Source organism: Lycorma delicatula, chromosome 6 (genome assembly GCF_047948215.1).
Source record: "Lycorma delicatula isolate Av1 chromosome 6, ASM4794821v1, whole genome shotgun sequence".
Taxonomy (NCBI): domain Eukaryota; kingdom Metazoa; phylum Arthropoda; class Insecta; order Hemiptera; family Fulgoridae; genus Lycorma; species Lycorma delicatula.
This window is the reverse complement of record NC_134460.1, coordinates 47,092,118-47,119,159: the sequence shown is the minus strand read 5'-3', so window position 1 is coordinate 47,119,159 and position 27,042 is coordinate 47,092,118. Positions and strand designations below refer to the sequence as shown.

The 27,042-nt window shown below is 30.3% G+C and overlaps 1 protein-coding gene across 1 annotated transcript in view; it reads left to right on the top strand.

Moving 5' to 3' along the window:
- The window catches only part of LOC142327040 (uncharacterized), a 520,738-nt gene that overhangs the window by 144,902 nt on the left and 348,794 nt on the right, over positions 1–27,042 (top strand). The window contains exons 3-4 of the mRNA XM_075369808.1: positions 3,725–3,915; positions 17,227–17,351. Of these exons, the coding sequence (XP_075225923.1) occupies positions 3,725–3,915; positions 17,227–17,351 (316 nt within the window). The remainder of the gene's footprint in view (positions 1–3,724; positions 3,916–17,226; positions 17,352–27,042) is intronic.

Sequence of the window (27,042 nt, the reverse complement as noted above, 5' to 3'; positions counted from 1 at the left end):
AATAAATAATGATTCAGTAATAACAATAAAAAAAGAAAATATGAAAAAATAGAAGTTATTATTGAAATAACATTTTATGTACTTTTAAAATTGTGTATATGTAATTTAATAGGCGTACAAAAAAGTCATGTGGTGTCCACATCAGATTTTTTGTAGACATGATGTTAACGAATCCTAACGATATCAATACGTATGTTGACTACATTAGAATTAAATTAATTGTGCGTACAGGACTGGTATAATTTATAGAAATTTAACGGTATAGATTAAAATAACCCATTGGGTAAACCTGTGTAACTTCATAATGACGTCATGAAAATTAGTCAGCCTACCCTACATAAAATTATGAAACTTAGTTAAGGCTAAGAATGACAGTAATGATGTAATTTGTTCTACCTATACCCCGGCCGTTTATCTTTGGCATAGCTACGTAAATCGTATAATTACCTCCTTCAAAACAAGGAATACGCATGCGTTTTCACAAAAGACAAAAACTTAGACAGCTACAGAGACGGTACAATCATAGTCACAGTTGTTGTTAAGAACTTCTCCAATTGCATTCACTACGGGTTTTAAGTCTGTGACGTAAAAAATTATGTTATTCCTATGATTAGAAAATAGAAATACTTTTTTGTAGAATTAGTAATAAATTACTTAAGTAATTACAAAGTAATTAAATATAATTTCTTACCTTTTACGGCATCCTACATTACATTTATATTTCTGCACTTAAAGGTACAGTTTTAAAAACATATCGAACAACAGTAAAGTAATTAATTAAATTTAACGGTTTAATGGTACACAGTGTGGTGGTGTACAATAATTTAAAAACTGATAATTTTGTAAACAGCCCACTTTTTTATAGAACGAATACAGCGTACGTCTATCAGTCGCAGTTATGATCATTTCAGCTCCCGACGTTTGTTCATTTCATCCTCCGAATTAGTAGTATCGGATTCAAAATCACTATACTCTTGTAAATTCACACAAATATTGTCAATTACGTTATCTAACAGGCCCTTATGTTTGTATATAATCATTTTCAGTTATGACGTGATTACAATTCGATTCCCATTGTTCTTTACATATTATTCTAAACTTTTCTTCGCATAATTAAGCCGCATTATTAATGTTAAAAGTAATATTTCTGCTTCCAACCCAGGATTTTAAATCTGATCAAATTAATTCAGTCGGGTTCAGATCAGGGTGGTACGGCGGTAGTGTTAGTGCGGTGTGTCCTTTCTCTACCAACAACCTTACTTATTTCAAACGTGTTATGCCTCGATTTATGAAGCTGTATCAACTCATACAATTAATTTTTCAACATGTCTTGTAAAAATTGTATTTTCATTTTGTCAACCCTTCTTTCATTACAGTTTTTTTTCCACGATAATGTAGATGCTTTGTTAATTTCTTTGTTATAAAAAGCATTATCCATTACAACAACACTTTTAGGTGGTAAATTTGAAATTAATATTTCCTTTAACCACCGTTCATAATTATCAAAATTAATGTTATCATGATAATCACGGTGGTCTGATTTGATTTATTATTATCGATGCATTTGGAACAAAACCAAAAACCATTTATACTCCCCTGAATATAATACTGGGAATTATAATCAGTATTTGGCCCTTTGATGTAGAAGCAGCAAAACGAGCTACGGTTTGGTTACTATGAATGTAAATCTCGTCCTTTTCCTTGTAAACAGGTCTATTTTCTCGGCGTTATCGTTGTAAATGAGTTGAGTATTGTATGCGTTTTAATTGTATGTCGTGTGTTTCAATTAAAATTTTACGGTTATTTTTTGTTTTTATCCCAGTTCTTTCAAAATTTTATTAAGACTAGTTTTCCCACCCTGAAAATTAATAGATTCTCCTAAAATTAACAGATTTTTTAAAGCGGAAACAATCTTTGTTCAACGTAAAAATGGTGTACTGTGCTTCTGATTACGCATTTGTCAAAGTCTTTAATGTCCGTTATTCGTTTTGGTACGTTGCGTTTTTTACCTGAAATACCAAAGAGGTAGACCCACCGGGTTGGTCTAAGTAGTTAACGCGTCTTCCCAAATCAGCTGATTTGGAAGTCGAGAGTTACAGCGTTCAAGTCCTAGTAAAGCCAGTTATTTTTACACGGATTTGAATACTAGATCGTGGATACCGGTGTTCTTTGGTGGTTGGGTTTCAATTAACCACACATCTCAGGAACGGTCGAACTGAGAATGTACAAGACTACACTTCATTTTCACTCATACATATCATCCTCATTCATCCTCTGAAGAATTATCTAAACGGTAGTTACCGGAGGCTAAACAGGAAAAAGAAAGAAAAAAGTACCAAAGAGGTATTTGTGTTTCCGCCTATTGACTCTTTTATTATTCTACTAATGGATAGTTATGAAATACCAGTGGATTGTGACACGCGTTCACGAACTTTGTTTATATCTATTACAAATCTTCCGATCTCTGCTTCTTTTTTAATAAACTCATATACATTTGCCGCTATTTCTCTAGCTTGACTACGAAGAGTTTTAATGGACTACAGTTGATTTTTTAGGGGCATATTTACAATTTGATATAAATAGAATACATTTACGTTATAAAATTCCCAATATAAAAATACAGTTACACGGTAATTCGCGTCTCACTTATTGTGCTAACTGTACAGGCTCCGACGTTGACAGCACGAACCCAGTTACAGAGTAAAATGCTCACGCGCTATTATTGCTAGCCTCTGACGTACACTTAAGGCAAAGTGTCCGTAGCCTCGCGCCGGTTATCTGTCTAAAATAGAGTTGCCAAAAACGAACGGCCGAGTTATACTGCGTATGCACAGGAGAATAAAAACAAACATTATTACATCATAGTTCATGTTTGACCGATCGATATGTTTCTATCAATCTTTTTAGAAGTTAATTTTATAATTAGTTTTACTCAAGCTTAAATTAAGCTACGTCTTGTGCTAAACGAAATCCAAAAAAGTTAATTAAAAAATAAAGATCAATAAAAATGTACTTCCCCTTTAAGCTTAGCTTTATTTGAATAATATTTTTATTTCTAAGTAGTATATTAATTTTTTAAAATTGCCTATTGCAGATGTAACCTCCGGAAAATTGGCGTTCGGATAATCAACGTTTTACTGTATAATTTTTTCTATCTTGCAAGATAATTAAAATGTTTAACGTTATACGACTTTATAAATTTCAAATATTAGTCTGTATTTATACGTTATTTTTGTCTATTGCAGAAGTTAAAAAAAATAGGGAAAACAAAAGTAAAAATTTATCTTCATAAATCAATGGATGTAAAAAATTATCGAGATAAGTTCTATAACAGTAAAAAAAAAAGTAGATATCCAAATTTTTATCATCGTTTCTGGATATTAATAATCTTAAGTTTTCATCCACTGATATCGTGGTAGGTCTCCCAAAGTTAGTCGCCAGCAAGTAGTAGTACAACCTGTTGGTATAGTGAACATCCTAGATTCGATTTCCAGCTTGGTATTTACGTTGTTTTTTTTTCTAAATTAACTATTATGTACTCAAAAAAAAACTAATACAGAATCATTTATTTATTAAAAAAATTATATATATCTTATTTTATTTTTATTTTATATATATATATATATATATATATATATATATATATATTTTATTTTTCTGAATTTTTTTCAAATTTTTTACTGTTAAAATAGATTACTATCAGTTCTTTTTCTAATTGTTACAGTCAGGAGTCCATCATGAATGATGACATCAGGCAGCAGCGTATGGCCAGGTATAAGGAGGAGAGGCGTCGGCAGTTGGCCGCTCAGTTCGGTCGACGCGATGTCGCTATGTCCGATATGTCTGACTCTGCCTACGGGATACGTTCCACTAGGGCCTCCCGGTTACGCAGTGCAGCGACATCGGCCAACAGCGGTATGTATTTTAATAACCGATCGATCGAATAAATATTAAATAAATTATAATCTTTTACTCCATTCCAAATCTTTTAAAAAAACGGTTCACCTTGAGATTGATATTCTTCGACAACAAGAAGATATACGATTCTTCATGGCTTAGGGTATTCCGAATACGCTGAAGGATTGAGGTCTGGGAGAACACATGTCGGCCTTCATTCGTAATTTCCTTAGCGAACGGTCCTTCTGTGTACGTACAGGAAATACGTTGTCTGATTCTTTTCCTTTGGAAAATGGAGTACCACAAGAGTGTGTTATTGAGTGTTTCTCTGTTCGTTGTGGCTATAAACAGCATTGTTCAGCGTGTACACAAGCCTGTTAGATGTCCACTCGACGTTGACGATTTCTCAATATTTGTTTCCCGCGCATCTTCTACCGGTGCAGAACGCCTTCTACAATATACTCTATCCCGGTTAGAAGTGTGGTTTAAGCGCACTTGAGCTTCTCATTATCCATTGATAAAACCGTATGTGTATCCATCTCACGTTTAAGATAGGTTTACAATATCTTTCTTTTTCTGAAAGGCGAACAAATTAAAGTTGCCACGTGAAGTGAAATTTTTAGGGATGTATTTCGATGAGCGGCTGCTGGATTTAACGCCTGAAGGAACTGCGTTTGAAATGTTTGAAAGTAATAAATATACTACGGGTACTAATCAACACAGAAGTGGAGTGCGGACAAGATTTGTTTGCTTCTATTCTACCGCGTTTCTGATTCGATCCCGATTAATCTACGGCATGTGATGTATTCTTCCGCCCGATCTGCGGCATTAAAGATGCTGGATACTCATTTCTTCGTTTTGCTACAGTCGCCTTCCGTTCGAGTCCAATCGTCAGCCTTCTTGATGATTCCGGTGAACCTTCCCTTTGGAACAGACGAGACTAGATGATGTTTCTACGTAGCCCGCCTCGATGTCTAGCTAGTCCATCGTAGACGAAATGCTATAAATATTGACTTTGAGTCGGTATGACAAATTAAAAACAAACCCTGTTATTCTTCGTCAAGAATTCTTTCAAATCCTGTCTGATTTACAGCCGGACACAACTATCCATACAGAAGCCTCCAAATATAATAATATACGTATCTCTTTGGAATTCCGTCTATTAAAAGTGCCTTTGCCGCTGAGCTTTATGCTAATAACAAGCACTGAACATCGTGAATTCCAGAAGTCATCATATTCTTATCTGTAGGGATTTGTCTAGTGCATTGCAAGCGATAGGTGATTTGTATTCTCTCCATCCTCTTGTTTTGAAAATACATGTGAAAGCAGGTTTTATTCTAACCTACCGTAATACAAGCGTGAGCTTCTGCTGGATTCCAAGCCGGAAACCCAGAGAATGAGCATGTTGATATCGCCGCTAAGGAAGCATGAACTCAACCTGCCTTCACTACTCGTATTCTTACATCCATTAATTCTAATTATATAAAACAACTAGCTCCCCGTCGCAGTTTCGCCCGCGCCAAATGATTACTTGCGTTTCCCGTAGTGGTCAATCTTTTTATTTTATGTGTTTTAGTCAAGTAACTGGAGGCAGGTGGAGCCATTCATATGTACAGTAACGGTGGCAATGGCTGTGTTGGTTGAGCCACAGCTCCGTATACCTTCGTACTCCTTAAAAAAATCTGAATTCGAAAATCTCAAAAATGGTTTTTAAATATTTATCTGAAGAGTATTATTTGCAAGCCAAAATCTATTGAATATCTCGTTTAGTGTAGTCGGGATTGGGAAAATTTACAATTAATTATTGTTCAAAATTTTTTTTATCTTTTTTTACCCTCTTTTAAGGTCGAATTTAAAAAATCTAGACATTGGTTTATTGATATGAAGATTACACTCAACAAAAATCAGGCAGATTTCTTCATTTCCTACCCAGAAATTAAAAAGAATAGCAGGATTTCAAAAAAAATAAAAAATCCATTTTAACCCTTGAAACTCGGAATTTCAAAAAAATGTTAAATTGGTTTTTTTATATTCACATGAAGATTCACACAAAAAAATATTATATTATATATGAAATATTATATTCACACATATATTAAAGTACTGTTTTTTTTGCTGGGCGAAAAAGGGCTCCCCGGCGTTATCATCTCCCGAACACGAAATATAAAAACAAACAAAAATATTAAAAACAAAGGCAAAAGAAAAACGTAGTCTAAACGTTAATTTTTTGGGGCAAAAAATATTTGCATGTTACCATCGCCCGGTAAAAAATGTTATATTAAAATAAAATCTAATAAGACAACAACGAAATTTAAAAGAAAATAAAGACATAAAATAGAAATCTAAAAAGAAAATTAAAACTCAGTCTATAATACTGCAAACAAAGACAAAATAAAAAACTTAACTAAAATGTTAAACACAAAAACATAAAACTAACGTAGAAAAAAATTTAAGAACGCTATTAAAAGGTGTGCAAAATACTAATAGCTCGAAGGAATATGACACATGAGATTTTGGGACTAGTTATATTTAAGAAACAATTTGAAAGTGTTTGGCGCAAAATTACTGCAAGTAGCGTGTCCACAAGAAAGTGAAATGTGTGTGTATATATATAAACTTTTGAACTGACGGTGGTTTTTGGGTTTGGAGGATGTAACCCGAACATATGTCGAAACTTTCCGAAAACCATATGGTACCCATTACAATAGGTTACTTTCTTATGAAATCTACGGTTTGAAAACTAACAAATGTGTATATGGTATTGAATATGTTTACTCATGAAAAGTTTTAAAATATAAACACTTTTTTGAATTTATTTTTATTATAATTGATTCTAATTTTCTTTGTGTTCTACTTATATATATATATATAATATATAGTATTACATTTATCAAAATGGTTTTTATCAAAGTGGTTTTGTAAATTCCACAGGAGTTATCATTATTTGTATTGTTTTGATTTGTTTCTGGGCATATCTTTTTTAAATGGAACTTTAACCATTTTTATTTTAAATATATTTTTGATGTTATTTAGTTATTTATATCTTTGGTTACTTAATATGGTTGACGATATTCATTTCTTATATATATAAACGGTTTAAAAATTTAAAATCCTTTCTACATTATTATAGTAAGGAACAATTAATAAAATATGATAGAGCATACATAATGATAAATTTTTGTTTAATTTATTGACTGAAGATGTGTTTCGAATTTGAAGAAAGTTTAGTACGCAAATAGAAATAATGGCACTTTCTGTAGGAGACATAATAAAACAGATTTTCATAAAATTTATTTAATTTCAAATTGTTTAAAAAAGTGAATATTTTGGTTAGTGAAACCAGTTAGTTTATACTTGAATTGATTTTACAGTGCAGTAATGTTACATCACAGAAATATTTTTAAATAAGATTGTCATCTAGAAATTTTAGCTATAAATAGGGCTTTACTGTAATTACAATTAGAATTATTAATTAGTTTTGAAGACATCAGTTAAAAATTGCTATTCAGATTTATTTTATCTATATATCTTCATAACAGTAAATTATGATTAGATGAAATTGTACATTTTTATTTGTTTAGTTAGGATTTTTTTTTTATAAATCAGTTATTTATGCCACACAGTTTTATTTTAATTGTAATTGTAATCTAATATGTGTACCGAAAATTACAAAAAAAGTTAAGGAATAATGTTATTCTCTGTAATAAAATATATTAAACTAAATCTTTTAAGAGTAGATTCAATAATTAAAAATATGTTATAATAAATTATTTTAAGGAAATTAAAAAAAATCTATTTTTATATTTCCAGAAAGGTAAATACACATTTTTTTTCATTTCAAAATCTTTGTTGGCACTTAAAGAAATATTCCATCTTTTCTTTTCAGAAATGAAAACATATTTCTGGAAGAAAATTTTTCTGCATTAGATTTAAATTTTAAAAAATAAAAGCAAATTAAGGGAATTAGGAAAATGATGATCAGAGCACACTCTTGTGTAACTGGATGGAAAACTGAATAGTGATGAACTGGATTTATGTTTTAAATAGATTGTCATTTGTGTTAAACCTGTTTTAAAAATTTTCAGCTGTCAGGCTGAGTTAAACAGTGACTGGCAGATTTAATGACAGAAACAGGTGATGAATGTCAGGTGTATATATAATGATTATGAAATATCTTTAGAAATATTCTGCTGTGTAAACATTAGGATGAATATTATCAATATAGCTTGTGAATGAATAGACTATTATTTTAATTTTAATTTTTGATCGTCTGAATACTTTCACTAGATTTTTTATTGAAATCTTTAAATAATATGCAGAGTATAATATAAAAATGTATTGCATATATCCCTACTTACATAAAAATATTAACTAATGGACTGTTGATTTAAGGTAGATTTAATAAGAAAATTACCCCAGACCCATATACCACTGTCAGCTCAAAAGTTTGTATATAAAAGTTTATATATATATATTTCACTGTCTTCTGGACACGATAACTGCCGTAATTTTGCACCAATCACTTTCAAATTGTTACTTAAAAATAACTCGTCCCAAAATCTCTGTCAAGTTCGTTACCAGCCAAATTCGGACCATGGAGGTAGAAATGGGGGGATATTTAAAAAAAACAAAATATCGCTGTAACTTTCTTATTAAGTGAAATATCGAATTTTCAAAGTTTTTACTATTCTTTGGATAAGGGCCTATAACTTATCAAAGTAAATTTTTTTATATCGCCAACCATTGGCCCAGGGGTTTGAAAAAATGAGGTTTCGAAGACAAAATATCATACTTCCCTTAATAGGCACAGTATCGAATCAGTTTAAAGTGGTCGTTAGTTCTCTAAACATTACCTAAAACTTTTGTCTGAAACAAGTTTTGATATGACAAACCGTTACAGCAAGGGATGACCAAAATATTGCTGGAATTGTAAGAAGATGGGGCTTGTCATATGCTAAACATGTGAAACTTTTTTCACATTCAACCATTGTCGTATTCAGTAAATTTGAAATTTTTCTTAACTGTAAGGTGGAAATTTTTTTTCTCCTCTACTTAGCACCGGTGAAATCTACCTCTGCCTTCTGACATACGAAAGGGATTTTTTTTAAATAATTTTTAATGTGGATTCATCAAGTCATCGAATGTTAAAATCACTGCTTCTCAGACTCAGGATTATTGACAGTAAAGAAAGATCCAAATATTTATTTTAAGGCAGGGCTACTTAGTAGAAAACCCATCGGGTTGGTCTAGTGGTTAACGCGTCTTCCCAAATCAGCTGATTTGGAAAGTCGAGAGTTACAGCGTTCAAGTCCTAGTAAAGCCAGTTATTTTTACACGGATTTGAATACTATATCGTGGATACCGGTGTTCTTTGGTGGTTGGGTTTCAATTAACCACACATCTCAGGAATGGTCGAACTGAGAATGTACAAGACTACACTACATTTACACTCATACATATCATCCTCATTCATCCTCTGAAGAATTACCTAAACGGTAGTTACCGGAGGCTAAACAGGAAAAGAGAGAGAGGGCTACTTAGTAGAAGAAATTTTCTTTCTCATCTACCTCTAAAAATTCTTCAAGACCTCTCTTTTTAGTAAGTGTCATCTTGCAAGCCATCAGGAATTCATAAAATATCTTTACAAACAATGGAAACGGCTCATTATTAATAAACATTTTAACTTCGTCTAGCTCAAATAAATTCTTGTGTTTATTTGATAATACGTTTGATAAAATAACTCACCCTTATTTATATTCATGAAAACTTTAACGCCTGATTATATGACATCTTTGTTTTTCACTGGTTGTAGGCATGAAGCAAATTAGTTGTGCCTGGCTGTTTTAATACATCTACCATTTCCTTCTTCTGGATCAACTGACTCAAAATATGTTCCTTTAAGCATGAATTTTTATTTAGGGAAAAGAAAAAATTCTCGTGGTACCAAATCCGACGAATACAGATATTTTCTGTGTAATAATATGTTTGTCAGCTAAAAAACTGCTTCACAGAACATACTTAGTGAACAGGCTTATTGTTGTGATGTAGAATGTTAGTTTTTCCACAGTTCTGTTCATTTTTTCTGTCTCTTCATCCTATTTCATTGTTTTGCCTTCTAAAAAACCAAAGTTACACCCCCAGCATAAAAAAACACAATGAAAATAACTAAAAATTTGGACTTGCTTTGATGAACTTTAATCAATCTTCGTTCTTTGTGATTGTTTTGCAGTGGATTTAATTATTGTTTCATTCTAGATGATACAGTAAGGTCTAGGTTTCATCGCAAGTGATGATTTTTTTAAAAAAAGATAGGGCTGGCATCAGATTGCTGCTGCATGTCGTTGAAAATTTCCTTTGAGAATCCTAGAGACCATCTTAACACAAACAGTTTTCATGTTGAATCCTTAAGCAAGATCTTCCATGCAGTGCCTGTTAATATTCATGGCTTTAGCAATCGTTTGAACAGTCAGTAGTTCATTCAAACAATTTGGCTAATTTTTTCTACATTTTCTTCAGTTCCTGAAGTGGAAGTCATCCAGAATGTTTGTCTTTTTCTAATTCTGATGTCCTTCATTGAATCTTTCAAAGCATTTGAAAATATTCTATAGGAGTTTTGTTTAATTTTACAAAAAATTTCAAATTAATGCATTGCTCAACTTTTAGTCTTGGCATTTTTCCAGCATACAACACAAAACTTAACTGTTATAAAAGATGACTCGCATTCAACGGAATGGTCAAGTCATGAAGTTTTTTATTTGGTTTCAGGCGTATCCAAGATCTTCATCGATCATTACTCATTATTTTTCCCAGAGCAAGCAGTGTGTAGAGATGTCTAGTTGTAGTTCGAGGTAAAATTTATGAAGTTATTACAAAACTATATAAGGGTTTTTCATAACATAGACATTATCTGATATTATACATTCTGAAAACCGGATATAAAACAGTAATAGAAATATCTGATTACAGGATATATTGTAGTGTATATTGCAGGATTATGACCTTTATAACAGTTTTGAAAAAGAGGGAAAGTTAATTAATCTCTTTGTTAATTATATTCAAATTTACATCACTTGAGAAGGAAGTGAAGTGGTAGGAGCCTGTAGAATTTACAGTATAAGTTGAAGAAGAAGAAGAAGAAGAGTACTCTCAAGCAGGAATCAGTGAAACAACCAGGGTGCTTCCAAATTCTTAACACAAAACCTTGTGAACTATAATGAAAGTTTTAGAACCTCAGCTAAATACAGACTGAAAGTTGTGAAATTAGTTTTCGATTAAATGTCTTATTTTGTTAACGTAAGACCAGTCTTGTCCAGTTTCTTTTAAAAAATACTTGTTAGTTTGTATTAAACATAAAATATATATTTAAAAAAGTATTTTTAATAAAAATAATAATTTTTTTATCAGTTCTGTAGTTTTTAGAGTAATGATTAAAATTGAAGATTCCATGACAGTTAATATATCTATTTATAATAGATATATGCTTATCTAAGTTTCATAATATAATTTACCAAGTGAAGAATATTTTATAATCGTAGATCTGTTAAAAGTAATGAACACATTGATGTAAACAACAGTTTACAAATATCTAAATAAAAATTCAGTATTACTGCAGTATGTATAAAACTTTAATGTACGTTATAAATAAACTGCAAATAAATAATGTAGTAGTGTTAAGTTGTAAGTAATGTATTAATTCAAATTGTAGGTTTTGCTCTGAAGCACCTTAATAGTACTTAGAGCTTGATATCATTATTAAATGAGTACTTATTGTGCCTATATATATTTCTGTATGTTGTATGTCATCTCTTGAAATTCCCTCAAAACATCGGAACAAGTTTTAAAAATAAACTTTCAGATCATTATCTGGTTCCCATAAGTATTAATTATATAGACTGTTATTTATAAAATTAATTATGTTAGTTCATCCTTGTATTTTTTTTTTCTTTTCGAACAGCCCATTTAGAGGGCGGCACGCTTAATCAACTTTTTAGCCCATGCTTCTTTCATTTTTCTAGAGTGGTGTTCTTTGTCTTCTTGAGTCCATTATCTCCCTCTTCTACAAGTGAGTTTTTCCTCTCCTGAAACTCTAATTCCTGTATTGTTTTTCTGAATATTGCTCTGCCTTTTAAAATGTCTGAGTCTATTGAATCGTTTACTAGGTCATTGTCTATTTCTTTAAGCCAGGTTATCTTGTTCTTGTGAGTGTTTAGTAGAGTGAAGATCTGTTTTGTTAGTATGGTGTTCTCCATTCTGTATATGCGTCCATAGAATTGCAGTCTTCTTTTCCTGATTACATCTGTTATTTTTTCTATTTTGGAATATAGCTCTTGGTTTGATCTTTGTTTATAATCTAGTCCTGTGTTGTTTTTTGAAGCAACACATCCTTGTATTTATATTTATGAATGTAATATTTCCTAAAAATAATGATCACTTATTCTTAGAACATAAAAATATTTACCTTTATCAAGCCAGACAAAGGAACTGTTTTCATATCACAACACAATTCTTCAGCTTATGAAAAAGAGCATTATTATGCGTTTTTGTCATTTTTATTAAATTGCTGAAATATTTGAAAAATATTCTCCTACCAATTAATTTAAAATACTTTTACAAGATTTTCTTTTATTGAAGCAATATTACTCTGTCGATGAATATTTAATTAATACCAATTAAAAAATAAACATGATTTATCTGCATCCCTTTCAATTTGTATATAAATATGTACTCAAAATAATTTTCAATAGTGGTTTCTGAATTGTGAATGCTTTTATAGCAATTTTTACTTCCTTGAAAAAAGTAAAGGAAGTATTATAATCGTGAAAAATGTAGATTTTCAGATTTCAATGGAAATATCCATTTTGACCATCCCTGAATCCATTTTGACTAGTTTCAGTGTGATGTCTGTGTGTACATGTATATGTGCATATGTACCTCGCTCAAAACTCCCAAAAACAGATTTGGATTTTGAACTTTTTCTTAACTGCAGTTTGAAAATCTCATTGAGAACTTTTCAACAATATATCAATCTTATTTTCATTAGTTACATATTTTCATTGGTTCCAGAGTTATAGCCAAATAAAATTTTAATTAATGAAATATTTCGATCTTACACGGGGAAGGCACATCATTTTGAATCAGACTTCGACACCTTTTTTTAATTTAACTATATTGATTTATTAATAGTTATTAACCTCTGATTGTAAAAATTTTTTGCGATAAATAATAATTTAATAAGATAAATAAAAAAAATCAGAAGATATTAATGAAATAAAATTTTATATACTTTTTATTTTAAAAAAAAGTGTTTAAGTATTTTAATAGGCATACAAGGAAGTCATGTGGTGTCCACATTAGATCTTTTATATTTAATGCATTTACCTTTACATCATTCATGCATTTATATTTTAATAATTAACATGGACTTTAATAACATCTATTTTTATCGTATGATTTGTTTTTATATTTTTAATTTATCTTATATGACGTGGTCTGTATAATTTATTATTATATATCGATTAAAGTAAAAGTTCTATTTCTTTATCTTAGAGGAATATTCCCTAATAGGAAAATTTTTAAACGATAAACCAACATGAAAATTCATCTCAGAAAAATTAATTGTTTATTATATAATAACAAAGAAATTAAATATTTATACAGATGATCATTATATAAGGAAGAAATAAATGTATATGGCTGAAAAGTAATAGAAAATTAAAAAAAAAGTTCAACAAATGTCAACATTTTTGAAAGTTATTCATTTTTTGGCATACGATCACCAAATAACATCACTCTCTCATGCCTTTTTAAGCATATATTTAATTCTTTGCTGTATAATGTATACAGTGAAGAAGAATGTGACATCCCATTACATAGCATTTTTCCATAGGACATACTGGAGCATTACCAAATAACATGAGATAACTGCATATTAACCTAGTGTACCTGAAATGCAGATGACCAAGAAATTGTCTTAAACTTCCAAGCCAATACATTAAATTTAATTTAATGCAGCTTATCATGGATGACACCAAATCATTCATTCTATCAAATTACCCATTAACCGATGTTTGTCAGAAGATATTTAGAGTTTGAACAACCTATATCAGATGTTGTATTGTGTACAGAATTTGTCGAAGGTAAATGTTTTTATATGTCTTAAAATTTTTTCTCAATGTATGACTCTTTATTTTTTTACAAAGTATTTGTAATTGGTGTTAGCTGGATCTTTTTTTTTTGTCTTCAGTCATTTGACTGGTTTGATGCAGCTCTCCAAGATTTCCTATCTAGTGCTAGTCGTTTCATTTCAGTATACCCTCTACATCCTACATCCCTAACAATTTGTTTTACATATTCCAAACGTGGCCTGCCTACACAATTTTTTTCTTCTATCTGTCCTTCCAATATTAAAGCGACTATTCCAGGATGCCTTAGTATGTGGCCTATAAGTCTGTCTCTTCTTTTAACTATATTTTTCCAAATGCTTCTTTCTTCATCTATTTGCCACAATACCTCTTCATTTGTCACTTTATCCACCCATCTGATTTTTAACATTCTCCTATAGCACCGCATTTCAAAAGCTTCTAATCTTTTCCTCTCAGATACTCCGATCGTCCAAGTTTCACTTCCATATAAAGTGACACTCCAAACATACACTTTCAAAAATCTACTCCTGACATTTAAATTAATTTTTGATGTAAACAAATTATATTTCTTACTGAAGGTTCGTTTAGCTTGTGCTATTCGGCATTTTATATCGCTCCTGCTTCGTCCATCTTTAGTAATTCTACTTCCCAAATAACAAAATTCTTCTATCTCCATAATCTTTTCTCCTCCTATTTTCACATTCAGTGGTCCATATTTGTTATTTCTACTACATTTCATTACTTTTGTTTTGTTTTTATTTATTTTCATGAGATAGTTCTTGCGTAGGACTTCATCTATGCCGTTCATTGTTTCTTCTAAATCCTTTTTACTCTTGGCTAGAATTACTATATCATCAGCAAATCGTAGCATCTTTATCTTTTCACCTTGTACTGTTACTCCGAATCTAAATTGTTGATGTTCATTTCTCTTTCCACTTCTGAACACTTTTCTTTAATCCACTCTTCTGTCACCAGTTTGCACTTCCTGTTTATAGCATTTCTTAATTGCCAATAGTTCCTTTTACTTTCTTCATCACTAGCATTCTTATATTTTCTACGTTCATCCATCAGCTGCAATATATCGTCTGAAACCCAAGGTTTTCTGTCAGTTCTCTTTATTCCGCCTAAATTTGCTTCTGCTGATTTAAGAATTTCCTTTTTAACATTCTCCCATTCTTCTTCTACATTTTCTACCTTATCTTTTTTACTCAGACCTCTTGCGATGTCCTCCTCAAAAATCTTCTTTACCTCCTCTTCCTCAAGCTTCTCTAAATTCCATCGATTCATCTGACACCTTTTCTTCAGGCTTTTAAACCCCAATCTACATTTCATCATCACCAAATTATGGTCGCTATCAATGTCTGCTCTAGCGTAAGTTTTGCAGTCAACGAGTTGATTTCTAAATCTTTGCTTAACCATGATATAATCTATCTGATACCTTGCAGTATCGCCTGGCTTTTTCCAAGTGTATATTCTTCTATTATGATTTTTAAATTGGGTGTTGGCAATTACTAAATTATACTTCGTGCAAAACTCTGTAAGTCGGTCCCCTCTTTCATTCCTTTTGCCCAGCCCGTATTCACCCACTATATTTCCTTCCTTGTCTTTTCCAATGCTTGCATTCCAATCTCCAACTATTATTAAATTTTCATCTCCTTTTACATGTTTAATTGCTTCATCAATCTCTTCGTATACACACTCTACCTCATCATCATCATCATGGGGGCTTGTAGGCATATAGACGTTAACAATCGTCTATAGCTGGATCTATATGAATGCTACTTGATCCCATAATTACAGGAAGATATAAACAAATAATTCCGTTTGCAATAAGTTCATGCGCTACAATATTTCCAACATAAGTTTAATCTCTTACATAATAAACACCATTACTACTTGAATGAGCTGTAATGGACGGTTTAAATTAGCCATAGTAGAACATTATTCTGGTAACCACAAACGTTTGTTTTAATTTCTATAGACTTTTCTGTACAGCGCTAAATTAAAGATAATGTTTTTATTTTGTGTTGATTCTAAGTTTGAAAAGTGGTTGCTAACCATCATTCGCAGCAGTAAGTATGAAATTGCATTAAAATTAGAAGTCTGCTGTGTTACACATTTAGATCGCATAACACTTGTTTATATCTACGAATTAAAGTTGAAAATGTTCAGTATTGAGTGTTTTTTTATGAGAAAATTCAGGAAGTTTCCATTTTTAATTTCAATGATCAACATGATGAAGTATAATAAAGCTTTTTAAAGAAAATAAATGGTTCACTTTCTTAAAAAAATACATTTCATTTTCCTAACAAAAGAACCTGTTAAAGAGCTATTCATCAAGCTAAGATTCAAATTTTGTTTACGATGGTCTTATGTATTCATTGTACAACGGCAAAGGAACGTCCAGTTTAAACAGTTTATACATAGTGTTAGTAAAGCACAGCAATATAACTTTTCATCAGTTTAAATAAAAAAGTGAAATTTGGCTAATGTTCATATCTCAAAATGATAAATTTTTCAGTATGATCCATCACACCACCAAACCCTCCCCCTACCATGGATGTTAACTAAAATGTTTTAAATGGAAATAGTATAGTTCTGACAAATTTTATTAAATGTTTATGAAAACAGAATTTTGATGTAAAAGACAAAAGGCTACGATACAAAAATGGTCAGTTCAATATTTTTCATGGTTTTAAAAATTACTTATAATATACCTCAATTAATGGTCTGATACCCATAAAAATAATCGTTTTTAGGCAGAACTATTCATTAAATTTAATTTTTGTTCAGTGTTTGAAGTTCCCTTGGAGTTTGAGAATGTGGTGGCTACATATCAAAAACTAGATCGTTTTGAGTTAAGAATATTAGGTAAACTTAATTTTTTTATATTAATTATGTTGAAAAGTTATTTAATGGTTCCTATATTTTATTAATATTGTTTATATTTTTATTACTTTTAAATAATTAATTACTTTTATTTTGCTTATGTGTAATCATTCTTTTACATCATTTTTATACCAGATTCTAGGTTGTCAAGCGGTAACAAAATTTTGAATTACTAATTATTGGTAGAGTTATGTTTGAACTGAGAGCTTCATTAAATTATATACCTTTTTTTTAATAATACATTTTAATAGTTTTTAAAATTATATAAAACTGATTTTTATTATTATTTTTTTTTTAGAGAGTACAGCAGCTAGTGGAAACGCCCGTTTTATAAGGAAGGAAACAAATAGTACATTAAGAACACTTACAACAATTGTCCCTCCATCATCTTCTGTAACCACATCTTCAGACACTGCCAAAGAGGTAATTTTTTCATTTCTAGTATTATTCTTAAATTTCATTATTACTGTACTGCAATATAAAATTGTGGGTAAAGCGATATAATAAATTAAATATTATCCAAATATTTTAATTTGTAAAAAAGAATTGCAAAAGTAAATGTGAAACAGAATTGATGATTAGGATCTGTATACAGTTTAGTATAGTTGCTGTACAAACATAATGTAAATGAAAGGAATACAATAGTAAGTTAGTATTAAAATAGGAGTTTATATTGTATGAGACGCGAAGGATTTTCTTCCCTACAAAATAAAATTACAAAGGTAGTAAAACAAGAACCATAGAAAATGTAATGCAGATGATTGTGGTTTATAAAAAAAATATTAATGCAATGTTGTAGAAGAGTGTTGAATAACATTAGGTTTGTTGATGAAGTTAAAATAACTAAATTTAATTGTTTTAATTGCTTCGTTCGTTAGGTTTTTCATACATATAAGTAGATTATGATTAATTTGCAAAAAATTTAAAATAAGTTTTGTCAGTTGGAAATTGTTTTTAATTTTGAAAATACTAATGCTCTTCATTTATGAGTAGCCAAATAGCCGAGTTGCCTAAGCTGAGTGGTAGATGAATTTTTTTTGTGTAGAGTATACTAAGTGATCTGAATAGTATAACTCAAATCCAAAAGTTATTAATTTTATGTGATTGGGAAAAATTCAGTGAAGTTATACCCGTTGGTTACACAGGACTTCCTCCTTGACAGACTTCTACGTAGGAGAAAAAAATAATCTCTTAAAATTAAAGTAATTAAGAAAATTAAACAGTAAAGTATGTAAGTATGAAAATAAGGAATTATGTAAAAAAAATTATTTCTACTCTTGAGTAAAATTCTGAAATATAGAACTCATGAAATATGGGACTTATTTCCCCACTCCCTTTACTGATTGTAATCAAAATTAAATCGTACCAGTGACCCATTTTTAGAAGTTATTGTACAAAATTTAATAAAAATTAATAATCCGAACTGAAAATAACAAGCAAATAAGTAACTTACAAAAAAAAATTAGAAAAATCTCATCCCTGAATAAAATCACTCAAATTCATAATCTATGTGAAATATTAATATAATTGAATGATCTAGTTAGTTGGTATAAGAATGAAATTTTGAATCCAGAAATGACAAAAAAGAAAAAATATATTTTGTTCCATCCCTTTACAGGGGGTAAAAATTTACCTGCTGTTTGAATAAAATTTTTAAAACAGTTTCTTATAATCCTTCTCTCTCTTCCTTCTCTATCAATGGTGATCAAAATTAAATCCCATCAATGACCCGCGTAGAAAAATCATTATGCCAAATTTTATCCAGTCTTTATATATCAAGCAAAAGTATACATATCTACTTAACATCCTTCTGAAAATTTTCAATCCTAAAATTTTGATTGGAGGGGATCATGAAATGTCAAGATCTGTAAAATCTCTGATATGCAAAATTTGACCCAATTAGTATACTCTCCCCTATGAAGTATACTGTGTAGCAGCTGTGCATTATAACCAAATAGTTGGAAAAATAAAAACAAAAATACTTTGCAAAATTTTGAATCTGTTTTCTCAGAAATGGTTTGTATGAATTTTATCAATTTTGGATTATCTACATCCTCGGTATTTAGAACATTTAAAGGAATTCTTTTTTTAAGGCATTTACAATTTTTTTTACAATTTCAAGATTGTGACTGATCTAATTCTTTCCATTATGAAAAATTTACTCCTCTCTAAATGATTTTTTGAAAATTAATGTTTTTGGTGCAATCCTCATATCAGAGTTAATGTATCATCAAAATTAGATCGCTTCTCTTGAAAATAAAAGATTTCATATCATAAAAATGCATGCACGCACGAGCATGCACATGTAAGCATACAGGTATATTTTTTTATGTTTGAAGTATGTTTGTGTTCATGGTATAATAATAGAATTATTTTCATTATCCTTTTATTATGATGAAGAACATTGTTATATTGTTTAATGTAATATCAACTCTATAGCTATATCGATACATTGTATTTATAACTCCTGGTGTTTTTGTTATTATTTATTTTAATTTACGTTAATAGTAAAAAAGTATTATAACCTTAAATTTTATCCTTTATTATTATTATCTCTTTTGTATTTGTTATTAATTTTATTGTAGGTCTCCATTAAAAAACAAATAATAAAACCCAATAATTACATAGATAATTCTCTAGGTTAACCAACTTTCAACATATTATGAACTTTACACCACAGGATATCATTGATATTTGTTGTGTAATTACTCTCAATGGTTCAGAGCATTATAATCCTTCCCAAATCTAAATATTAATTTAACAGTATACAATCATTCATTTCTGAATTAAAAATGACTGCATTATTGCTACTATTTATATTTTCATAGGATTTTTCTATTTTGTATTTTGTACCGTTCATATCACTCTCTTTGTATGAACAGACAGATAGAGAAATGTAATTTAGTTTGAAGAGTATGAGTAATTTAGTAATGTAAGTTTGATGAGTATGATATTATATCCATTACAACCAGTAGAAATTGTTAGTGAGGTTATTTTACTTGTTTTACCAGTTTATTTAATTTCTCAAGGTCGAATGGTTCCCTCATCTTTCTACTACCCTCTGTTTATCCACCCTTCTGTTCACTCTTGCTTCAATCTTTGTTCCTTGTTTATTTCATATATTAATATACAAAAACACCACTCTGTTGAATTCCTCTCTCAATATTCAGACAATTATCTTTTTTTTAATATATTTGAGTATCTTCAGTCACTTTTGTAACTTGGTTAAACAACTTTGTATTATTTTTTTTATCATATTATTATTGGTTTATGTTTTGTATTACAACTGAAGATATATTCACCAACATATTTAAAATTACAAGGAAAAGATAAATAAATTATGATTGATGAAAAATTACTCAGCAAAGTACTGATTGCCTGATTCATGAGGAGTTATAGCGTTGCATTACTTTGTATTGCAGTCTCAGAGATCTTTTTGTTATTTTTAAATTTAAATTTTATAACACTATTTAAACCTCTTTAGAATTGAGGCAATGTGTTTAATGCATTGTTTCACAGCTGATACGGATATATTAATTTCTGCTTTACACTATCTATCCCAGTTTTTTATCAAAAAAGTGATTGTGATACAAGGGCACAGTCAAAGTTTTTTTCTATGAGAATAATAATGTTCACAGTACAGAGATTTTTTTCTAATAAAATAGTTAAATTTCGTCTGAAGTATTAACTACTTCAGAGAACTTGAAATCTAATGTATTATATATTTGACTCTATAAAGAAGACGAATGGAAACTCTCCTTGTAAGCCTGGAGTAGGATGATTGTCATTCTTTATAATCACTGTGCGGTTATCAGAAAAAGTGAACTGTAATCACACGTATGGTACTTAGCAAACAATTTATATAATTTTTATTTTTTCCAGCACTTAGTACCAATACCTTGTACTGTAGAAAGATGAAAATAATTGTATTACAACTGACCTTCCTTTTTTTTGGTGTTTCAAACTCAGGACGTGATAAAAATTGAGAAATGCAAAAAGTGGGTGTAAGTTCTTGGAGTACAGTTACATATGGCTTCTTAGTCTTAGCCCCTGTCTATTTGGGTTAAAGCTCAGGATTGATTGGACCTTCAATTTAGTTGCATAAGGCATTAAAGTTTGGAATCAGGGTCTCAAAGTGATAAGATGATGTTTGAGGATTTCAGGTCATTTGTCGGAAAAGTGTAGTGATGCTGTTGTTAGTTCCACAAAGAATGAACTGTTCCAAACCCGTTTTTACACATTTATTACTTTAATTTGCTTTATGTATTCTAATATTTATTTTTCCCCTTTGGTTTCTGATTTTTATATTTCCTTCCATTTCTAAATTTTCTAACCCTAAATATGCTTCTTAAGAAATTATGTTTTATCTATTAAGAATTCTTCTGTAAAAACACTATTTTATTTCAGTTTGTATTAGAGCTTCTGCATTTCAGACTTGATCAAACTACGTAATTTTTTTATTATTGCATTTCATAAAAAACTTTTGCCAAAAGTTTTTTTTCTTGCATTTGCATTGCTATAAAGTACTACACTGCATTATAATTTCTTTTAAATGTCCCTTGTTCATATATCTAGGAGAATGTTTAGTGCTAGCAAATTAGATTTCTTTTTTTCTTAAAGGCTATCTTCCTTTTATTAATCTATTTTTTATGTGTTTCTTACAGTTTCCTCTTTGTAGTTTTACTACTTGAATAATCTTTTACTTGTGGTATATAATATTCTTATCCTTTAATATTTAACTCACCATTCAGTTTTACTTTCCCAGGTATTTAGTTATATAGCTATGCAGTACTGCGTAAATAAGGTAATGTATATTAATCGAGTCAAATTTTGCATGTCAGGGTTTTCATGGATATTGACACTTCATGAACCCTTCTTATTAAAAAAATATAATTTAGGATTGCAAAAATTGTGTAAAGGTGTATATATTTATGTACGTAGAGTATATTGGCCAGTTTTAGGTAGATTTAATAAGAAAGCTGCCTATTGTAATGGATACCATGATTCAACTTTGAGAAAATTTTGACATATCTTCACGTTTCACATTCACCAAACCCCAAAACCACCATCAGTTCAAAAGTTGTTATATATATATTTCACTTTCTTGTGGACACGACAACTGCCATAATTTTGCGCCAATCACTTTCAAAGATATATAAAATATAACGATCCAAAATCTCGGTCATTAAAAAAAATCGGACCATGGGGAAGGAAATGGGGGACTTTTTCAAAAAAAAAATATTGCTATAACTTTCTTATTAAGTAAAATATCAAATTCGTTTAAAGTTCCTACTATTCTTTTGATAAGGGCCTAAACCTTACCTAACTAAAGTTTTTTTTATATCACCAACCATTGGCCCAAGGGGTGGAAAAAATGGGGTTTTGAAGGCAAGAAAAATCATACCTCCCTTAATAGGCACAGTATCGAATTGATGTAAAGTGGTCGTTACTCCTCTAAACATTACCTAAAACTTTTGTCTGTAATAGTTTTTGATATGACCAACCCTTACAGCAAGGGATGACCAAAGTGTTGTTGGGATTGTAAGAGATGGGGCTTGTGGTATGCTAAACATGTAAAACTTTTTTCACATGCAACCATGGTCGTATTGAGAAAATTTGAAGTTTTTCTTAACTCTAAGGTGGTAATCTTTTTTATCCCCTACGTAGTTAGCACCAGTGAAATCTACTTCCACTTTCCAATGTGCCAAAAGGAATTTTTTTGCTTGATATCTCCAAACCAGATGGAATAATCAGAATGAAAATTGGCACGATAATTTCTGTTCAAAAGTTATTGGTGCGATTTGATGGATTGCAGATATCAAAATCTTACTCAAAGAGTAGATGATTTTTTTCAGATAATTAACACACCTTATTGCTCTTTAAAGGGGTGGGGGACAGGAACTTTTTTTTCTGAGTTCAATCTCATTCTTGCACTAATTAGATGATTTCATTATAGTAATATGCTATTTTGGTTATCTATTCGAGCAATTCTGTGTATGGGTGAGAGATAAGTCTAATTATTTTTTTCTTTTTTTTATTGGTTATCATTTCACATGATTTACGGTATTTATGAAATTTTGTACTACTTTTGATACCAAATTAATTTTGGTTAATATTGGTCAAGTGATGTGGGGAGATACGATCACCATTGGTTCTGTATCTCAAAATTTTACCCAAGAGTAGAATAGTATTTTTATATAATTCTTTACTCGCTTACTTACATAATTTAATCCTCCACTTACGTAGTAATAGCTACTTAAAAGTAGTGATTTATTGAGAGTGAAGCTCGTTTTACTGGTGACGTTTTAATAGGTTAACGGCAATTATTTTTAATTTCCTTAAAGTTCAACTTTAAAAAATTGTACTGTAAAGAATTATGAATTATAATTTTATGCTTGTACCACTTTGTTTTGTTTTTATATTTTGATAATAAATTTAATTATTAATTTTATCAGTTTCAATAATATTTTGATAAAACTGGGTGTGTCGGAACTGATCAAATATTAGATAACTAATGTAACATTATGTTAATGAAGATTAAAATATTTATTATTTATAAATATTTAATATATTAATTAAAATATTAATTTATTATGATTATTATTATTGGTTTTTTATTGTAAGTTTATTTATTTTAATGATATAGTTAATATACTAACTGGATAAAACATTAGTATAAAAGTACATTGTAAATTTTTTTTTATAAGGTCAGATGCCATTACATCTTGTATGAATTATAATTCATAAAAAGCAGGATTTCTACTTTACTATTTATGGTAATCTCATTCATTTTATTTATACGTCTGTTATTACGTGTAGGAAGTATTACATTTATTTAATATACATAATGCATATATATTATAATTCACCTGTTCTATTTAACCTTCATTTCTTGATTTTTATTTTGTACCTGCATACTTAATATACATTTACTTACAATACAGTTGAATGCTGGAATTGTATATTATAATAAGTTTGAGTATGTGATTTAAATTATGTAATCTATTACAATCTGGATTAATTTTCCTCTTTTGTCAGTTTGACATATGCTTATTGATTTTTTTTTTAAAGAGTTTTTACAATATATATGGGAAATTTAACCTATGTAGTTTTCATATAGCAGCAATAAGTAATTAATAGTAAATACTTTTATTTATCCTAAAAAAAGATTAAAAAAATATTTTCCAATAATACTCTTTTTTCAGTTTTTATTTTATTATAAATTGTGAAAATGACAAAGAATAGATGGTAAAAATCTGAATCAGGCTGATTCAAGCAAGGAATACTTTCTTATGTAAAAGAATTATGCTGGTAAATAAGAAAAAACTAATCTTAAAAATATTCGTATCAAGTGGTAGTACTTTATAGTAACAAAATGTTGACAGAAGGAAAATGAATACAGCATTTTTGAAATATCATGAAATAGGAGGGTAGTGATAATTAGGTAGGTCAATGAAAATTGACATGAGGAATGATTAAAGTGAATAGTTGAAATGTGTGACAGAATCTTGAAAAAAGAGACGAACCGAACAGCTAGGCTTAATACATATTAAGAAAGATTTAATTAATCTCGGTTTAATTAATTTGGTGTGAAAGGTAACTGTAGAGAAGACAAGCATTGGAATACATGAAAGAAATTATTGAAGCTGTAGGATGTAATAACCATGTTTAGGATAATTTTTTTTTTGTCTTCAGTCATTTGACTGGTTTGATGCAGCTCTCCAAGATTCCCTATCTAGTGCTAGTCGTTTCATTTCAGTATACCCTCTACATCCTACATCCCTAACAATTTGTTTTACATATTCCAAACGTGGCCTGCCTACACAATGTTTTCCTTCAACCTGTCCTTCCAATATTAAAGCGACTATTCCAGGATGCCTTAGTATGTGGCCTATAAGTCTGTCTCTTCTTTTAACTATATTTTTCCAAATGCTTCTTTCTTCATCTATTTGCCACAATACCTCTTCATTTGTCACTTTATCCATCCATCTGATTTTTAACATTCTCCTATAGCACCGCATTTCAAAAGCTTCTAATCTTTTCTTCTCAGATACTCCGATCGTCCAAGTTTCACTTCCATATAAAGCGACACTCCAAACATACACTTTCAAAAATCTACTCCTGACATTTAAATTAATTTTTGATGTAAACAAATTATATTTCTTACTGAAGGCTCGTTAAGCTTGTGCTATTCGGCATTTTATATCGCTCCTGCTTCGTCCATCTTTAGTAATTCTACTTCTCAAATAACAAAGTTCTTGTGTAGTTCTTGCGTAGGACTTCATCTATGCCGTTCATTGTTTCTTCTAAATCCTTTTTACTCTCGGCTAGAATTACTATATCTTCAGCAAATCGTAGCATTTTTATCTTTTCACCTTGTACTGTTACTCCGAATCTAAATTGTTCTTTAACATCATTAACTGCTAGTTCCATGTAAAGATTAAAAAGTAATGGAGATAGGGAACATCCTTGTCGGACTCCCTTTCTTATTACGGCTTCTTTCTTATGTTCTTCAATTGTTACTGTTGCTGTTTGGTTCATGTACATGTTAGCAATTGTTCTTCTATCTCTGTATTTGAACCCTAATTTTTTTAAAATGCTGAACATTTTATTCCAGTCTACATTATCGAATGCCTTTTCTAGGTCTATAAACACCAAGTATGTTGGTTTGTTTTTCTTTAATCTTCCTTCTACTATTAATCTGAGGCCTAAAATTGCTTCCCTTGTCCCTATACTTTTCCTGAAACCAAATTGGTCTTCTCCTAACACTTCTTCCACTCTCCTCTCAATTCTTCTGTATAGAATTCTAGTTAAGATTTTTGATGCATGACTAGTTTAACTAATTGTTCTGTATTCTTCACATTTATCTGCCCCTGCTTTCTTTGGTATCATGACTATAACACTTTTTTTGAAGTCTGATGGAAATTCCCCTTTTTCATAAATATTACACACCAGTTTGTATAATCTATCAATCGCTTCCTCACCTGCACTGCGCAGTAATTCTACAGGTATTCCGTCTATTCCAGGAGCATTTCTGCCATTTAAATCTTTTAATGCTCTCTTAAATTCAGATCTCAGTATTGTTTCTCCCATTTCATCCTCCTCAACTTCCTCTTCTTCCTCTATAACACCATTTTCTAATTCATTTCCTCCGTATAACTCTTCAATATATTCCACCCATCTATCGACTTTACCTTTCGTATTATATATTGGTGTACCATCTTTGTTTAACACATTATTAGATTTTAATTTATGTACCCCAAAATTTTCCTTAACTTTCCTGTATGCTCCGTCTATTTTACCAATGTTCATTTCTCTTTCCACTTCTGAACACTTTTCTTTAATCCACTCTTCTTTCGCCAGTTTGCACTTCCTGTTTATAGCATTTCTTAATTGCCGATAGTTCCTTTTACTTTCTTCATCACTAGCATTCTTATATTTTCTACGTTCATCCATCAGCTGGAATATATCGTCTGAAACCCAAGGTTTTCTACCAGTTCTCCTTATTCCACCTAAATTTGCTTCTGCTGATTTAAGAATTTCCTTTTTAACATTCTCCCATTCTTCTTCTACATTTTCTACCTTATCTTTTTTACTCAACCTCTTGCGATGTCCTCCTCAAAAATCTTCTTTACCTCCTCTTCCTCAAGCTTCTCTAAATTCCATCGATTCATCTGGCACCTTTTCTTCAGGTTTTTAAACCCCAATCTACATTTCATTATCACCAAATTATGGTCGCTATCAATGTCTGCTCCAGGGTAATTTTTGCAGTCAACGAGTTGATTTCTAAATCTTTGCTTAACCATGATATAATCTATCTGATACCTTGCAGTATCGCCTGGCTTTTTCCAAGTGTTTATTCTTCTATTATGATTTTTAATTGGGTGTTGGCAATTACTAAATTATACTTCGTGCAAAACTCTATATGTCGGTCCCCTCTTTCATTCCTTTTGCCCAGCCCGTATTCACCCACTATATTTCCTTCCTTGCCTTTTCCAATGCTTGCATTCCAATCTCCAACTATTATTAAATTTTCATCTCCTTTTACCTGTTTAATTGCTTCATCAATCTTTTCGTATACACACTCTACCCCATCATCATCATGGGCGCTTGC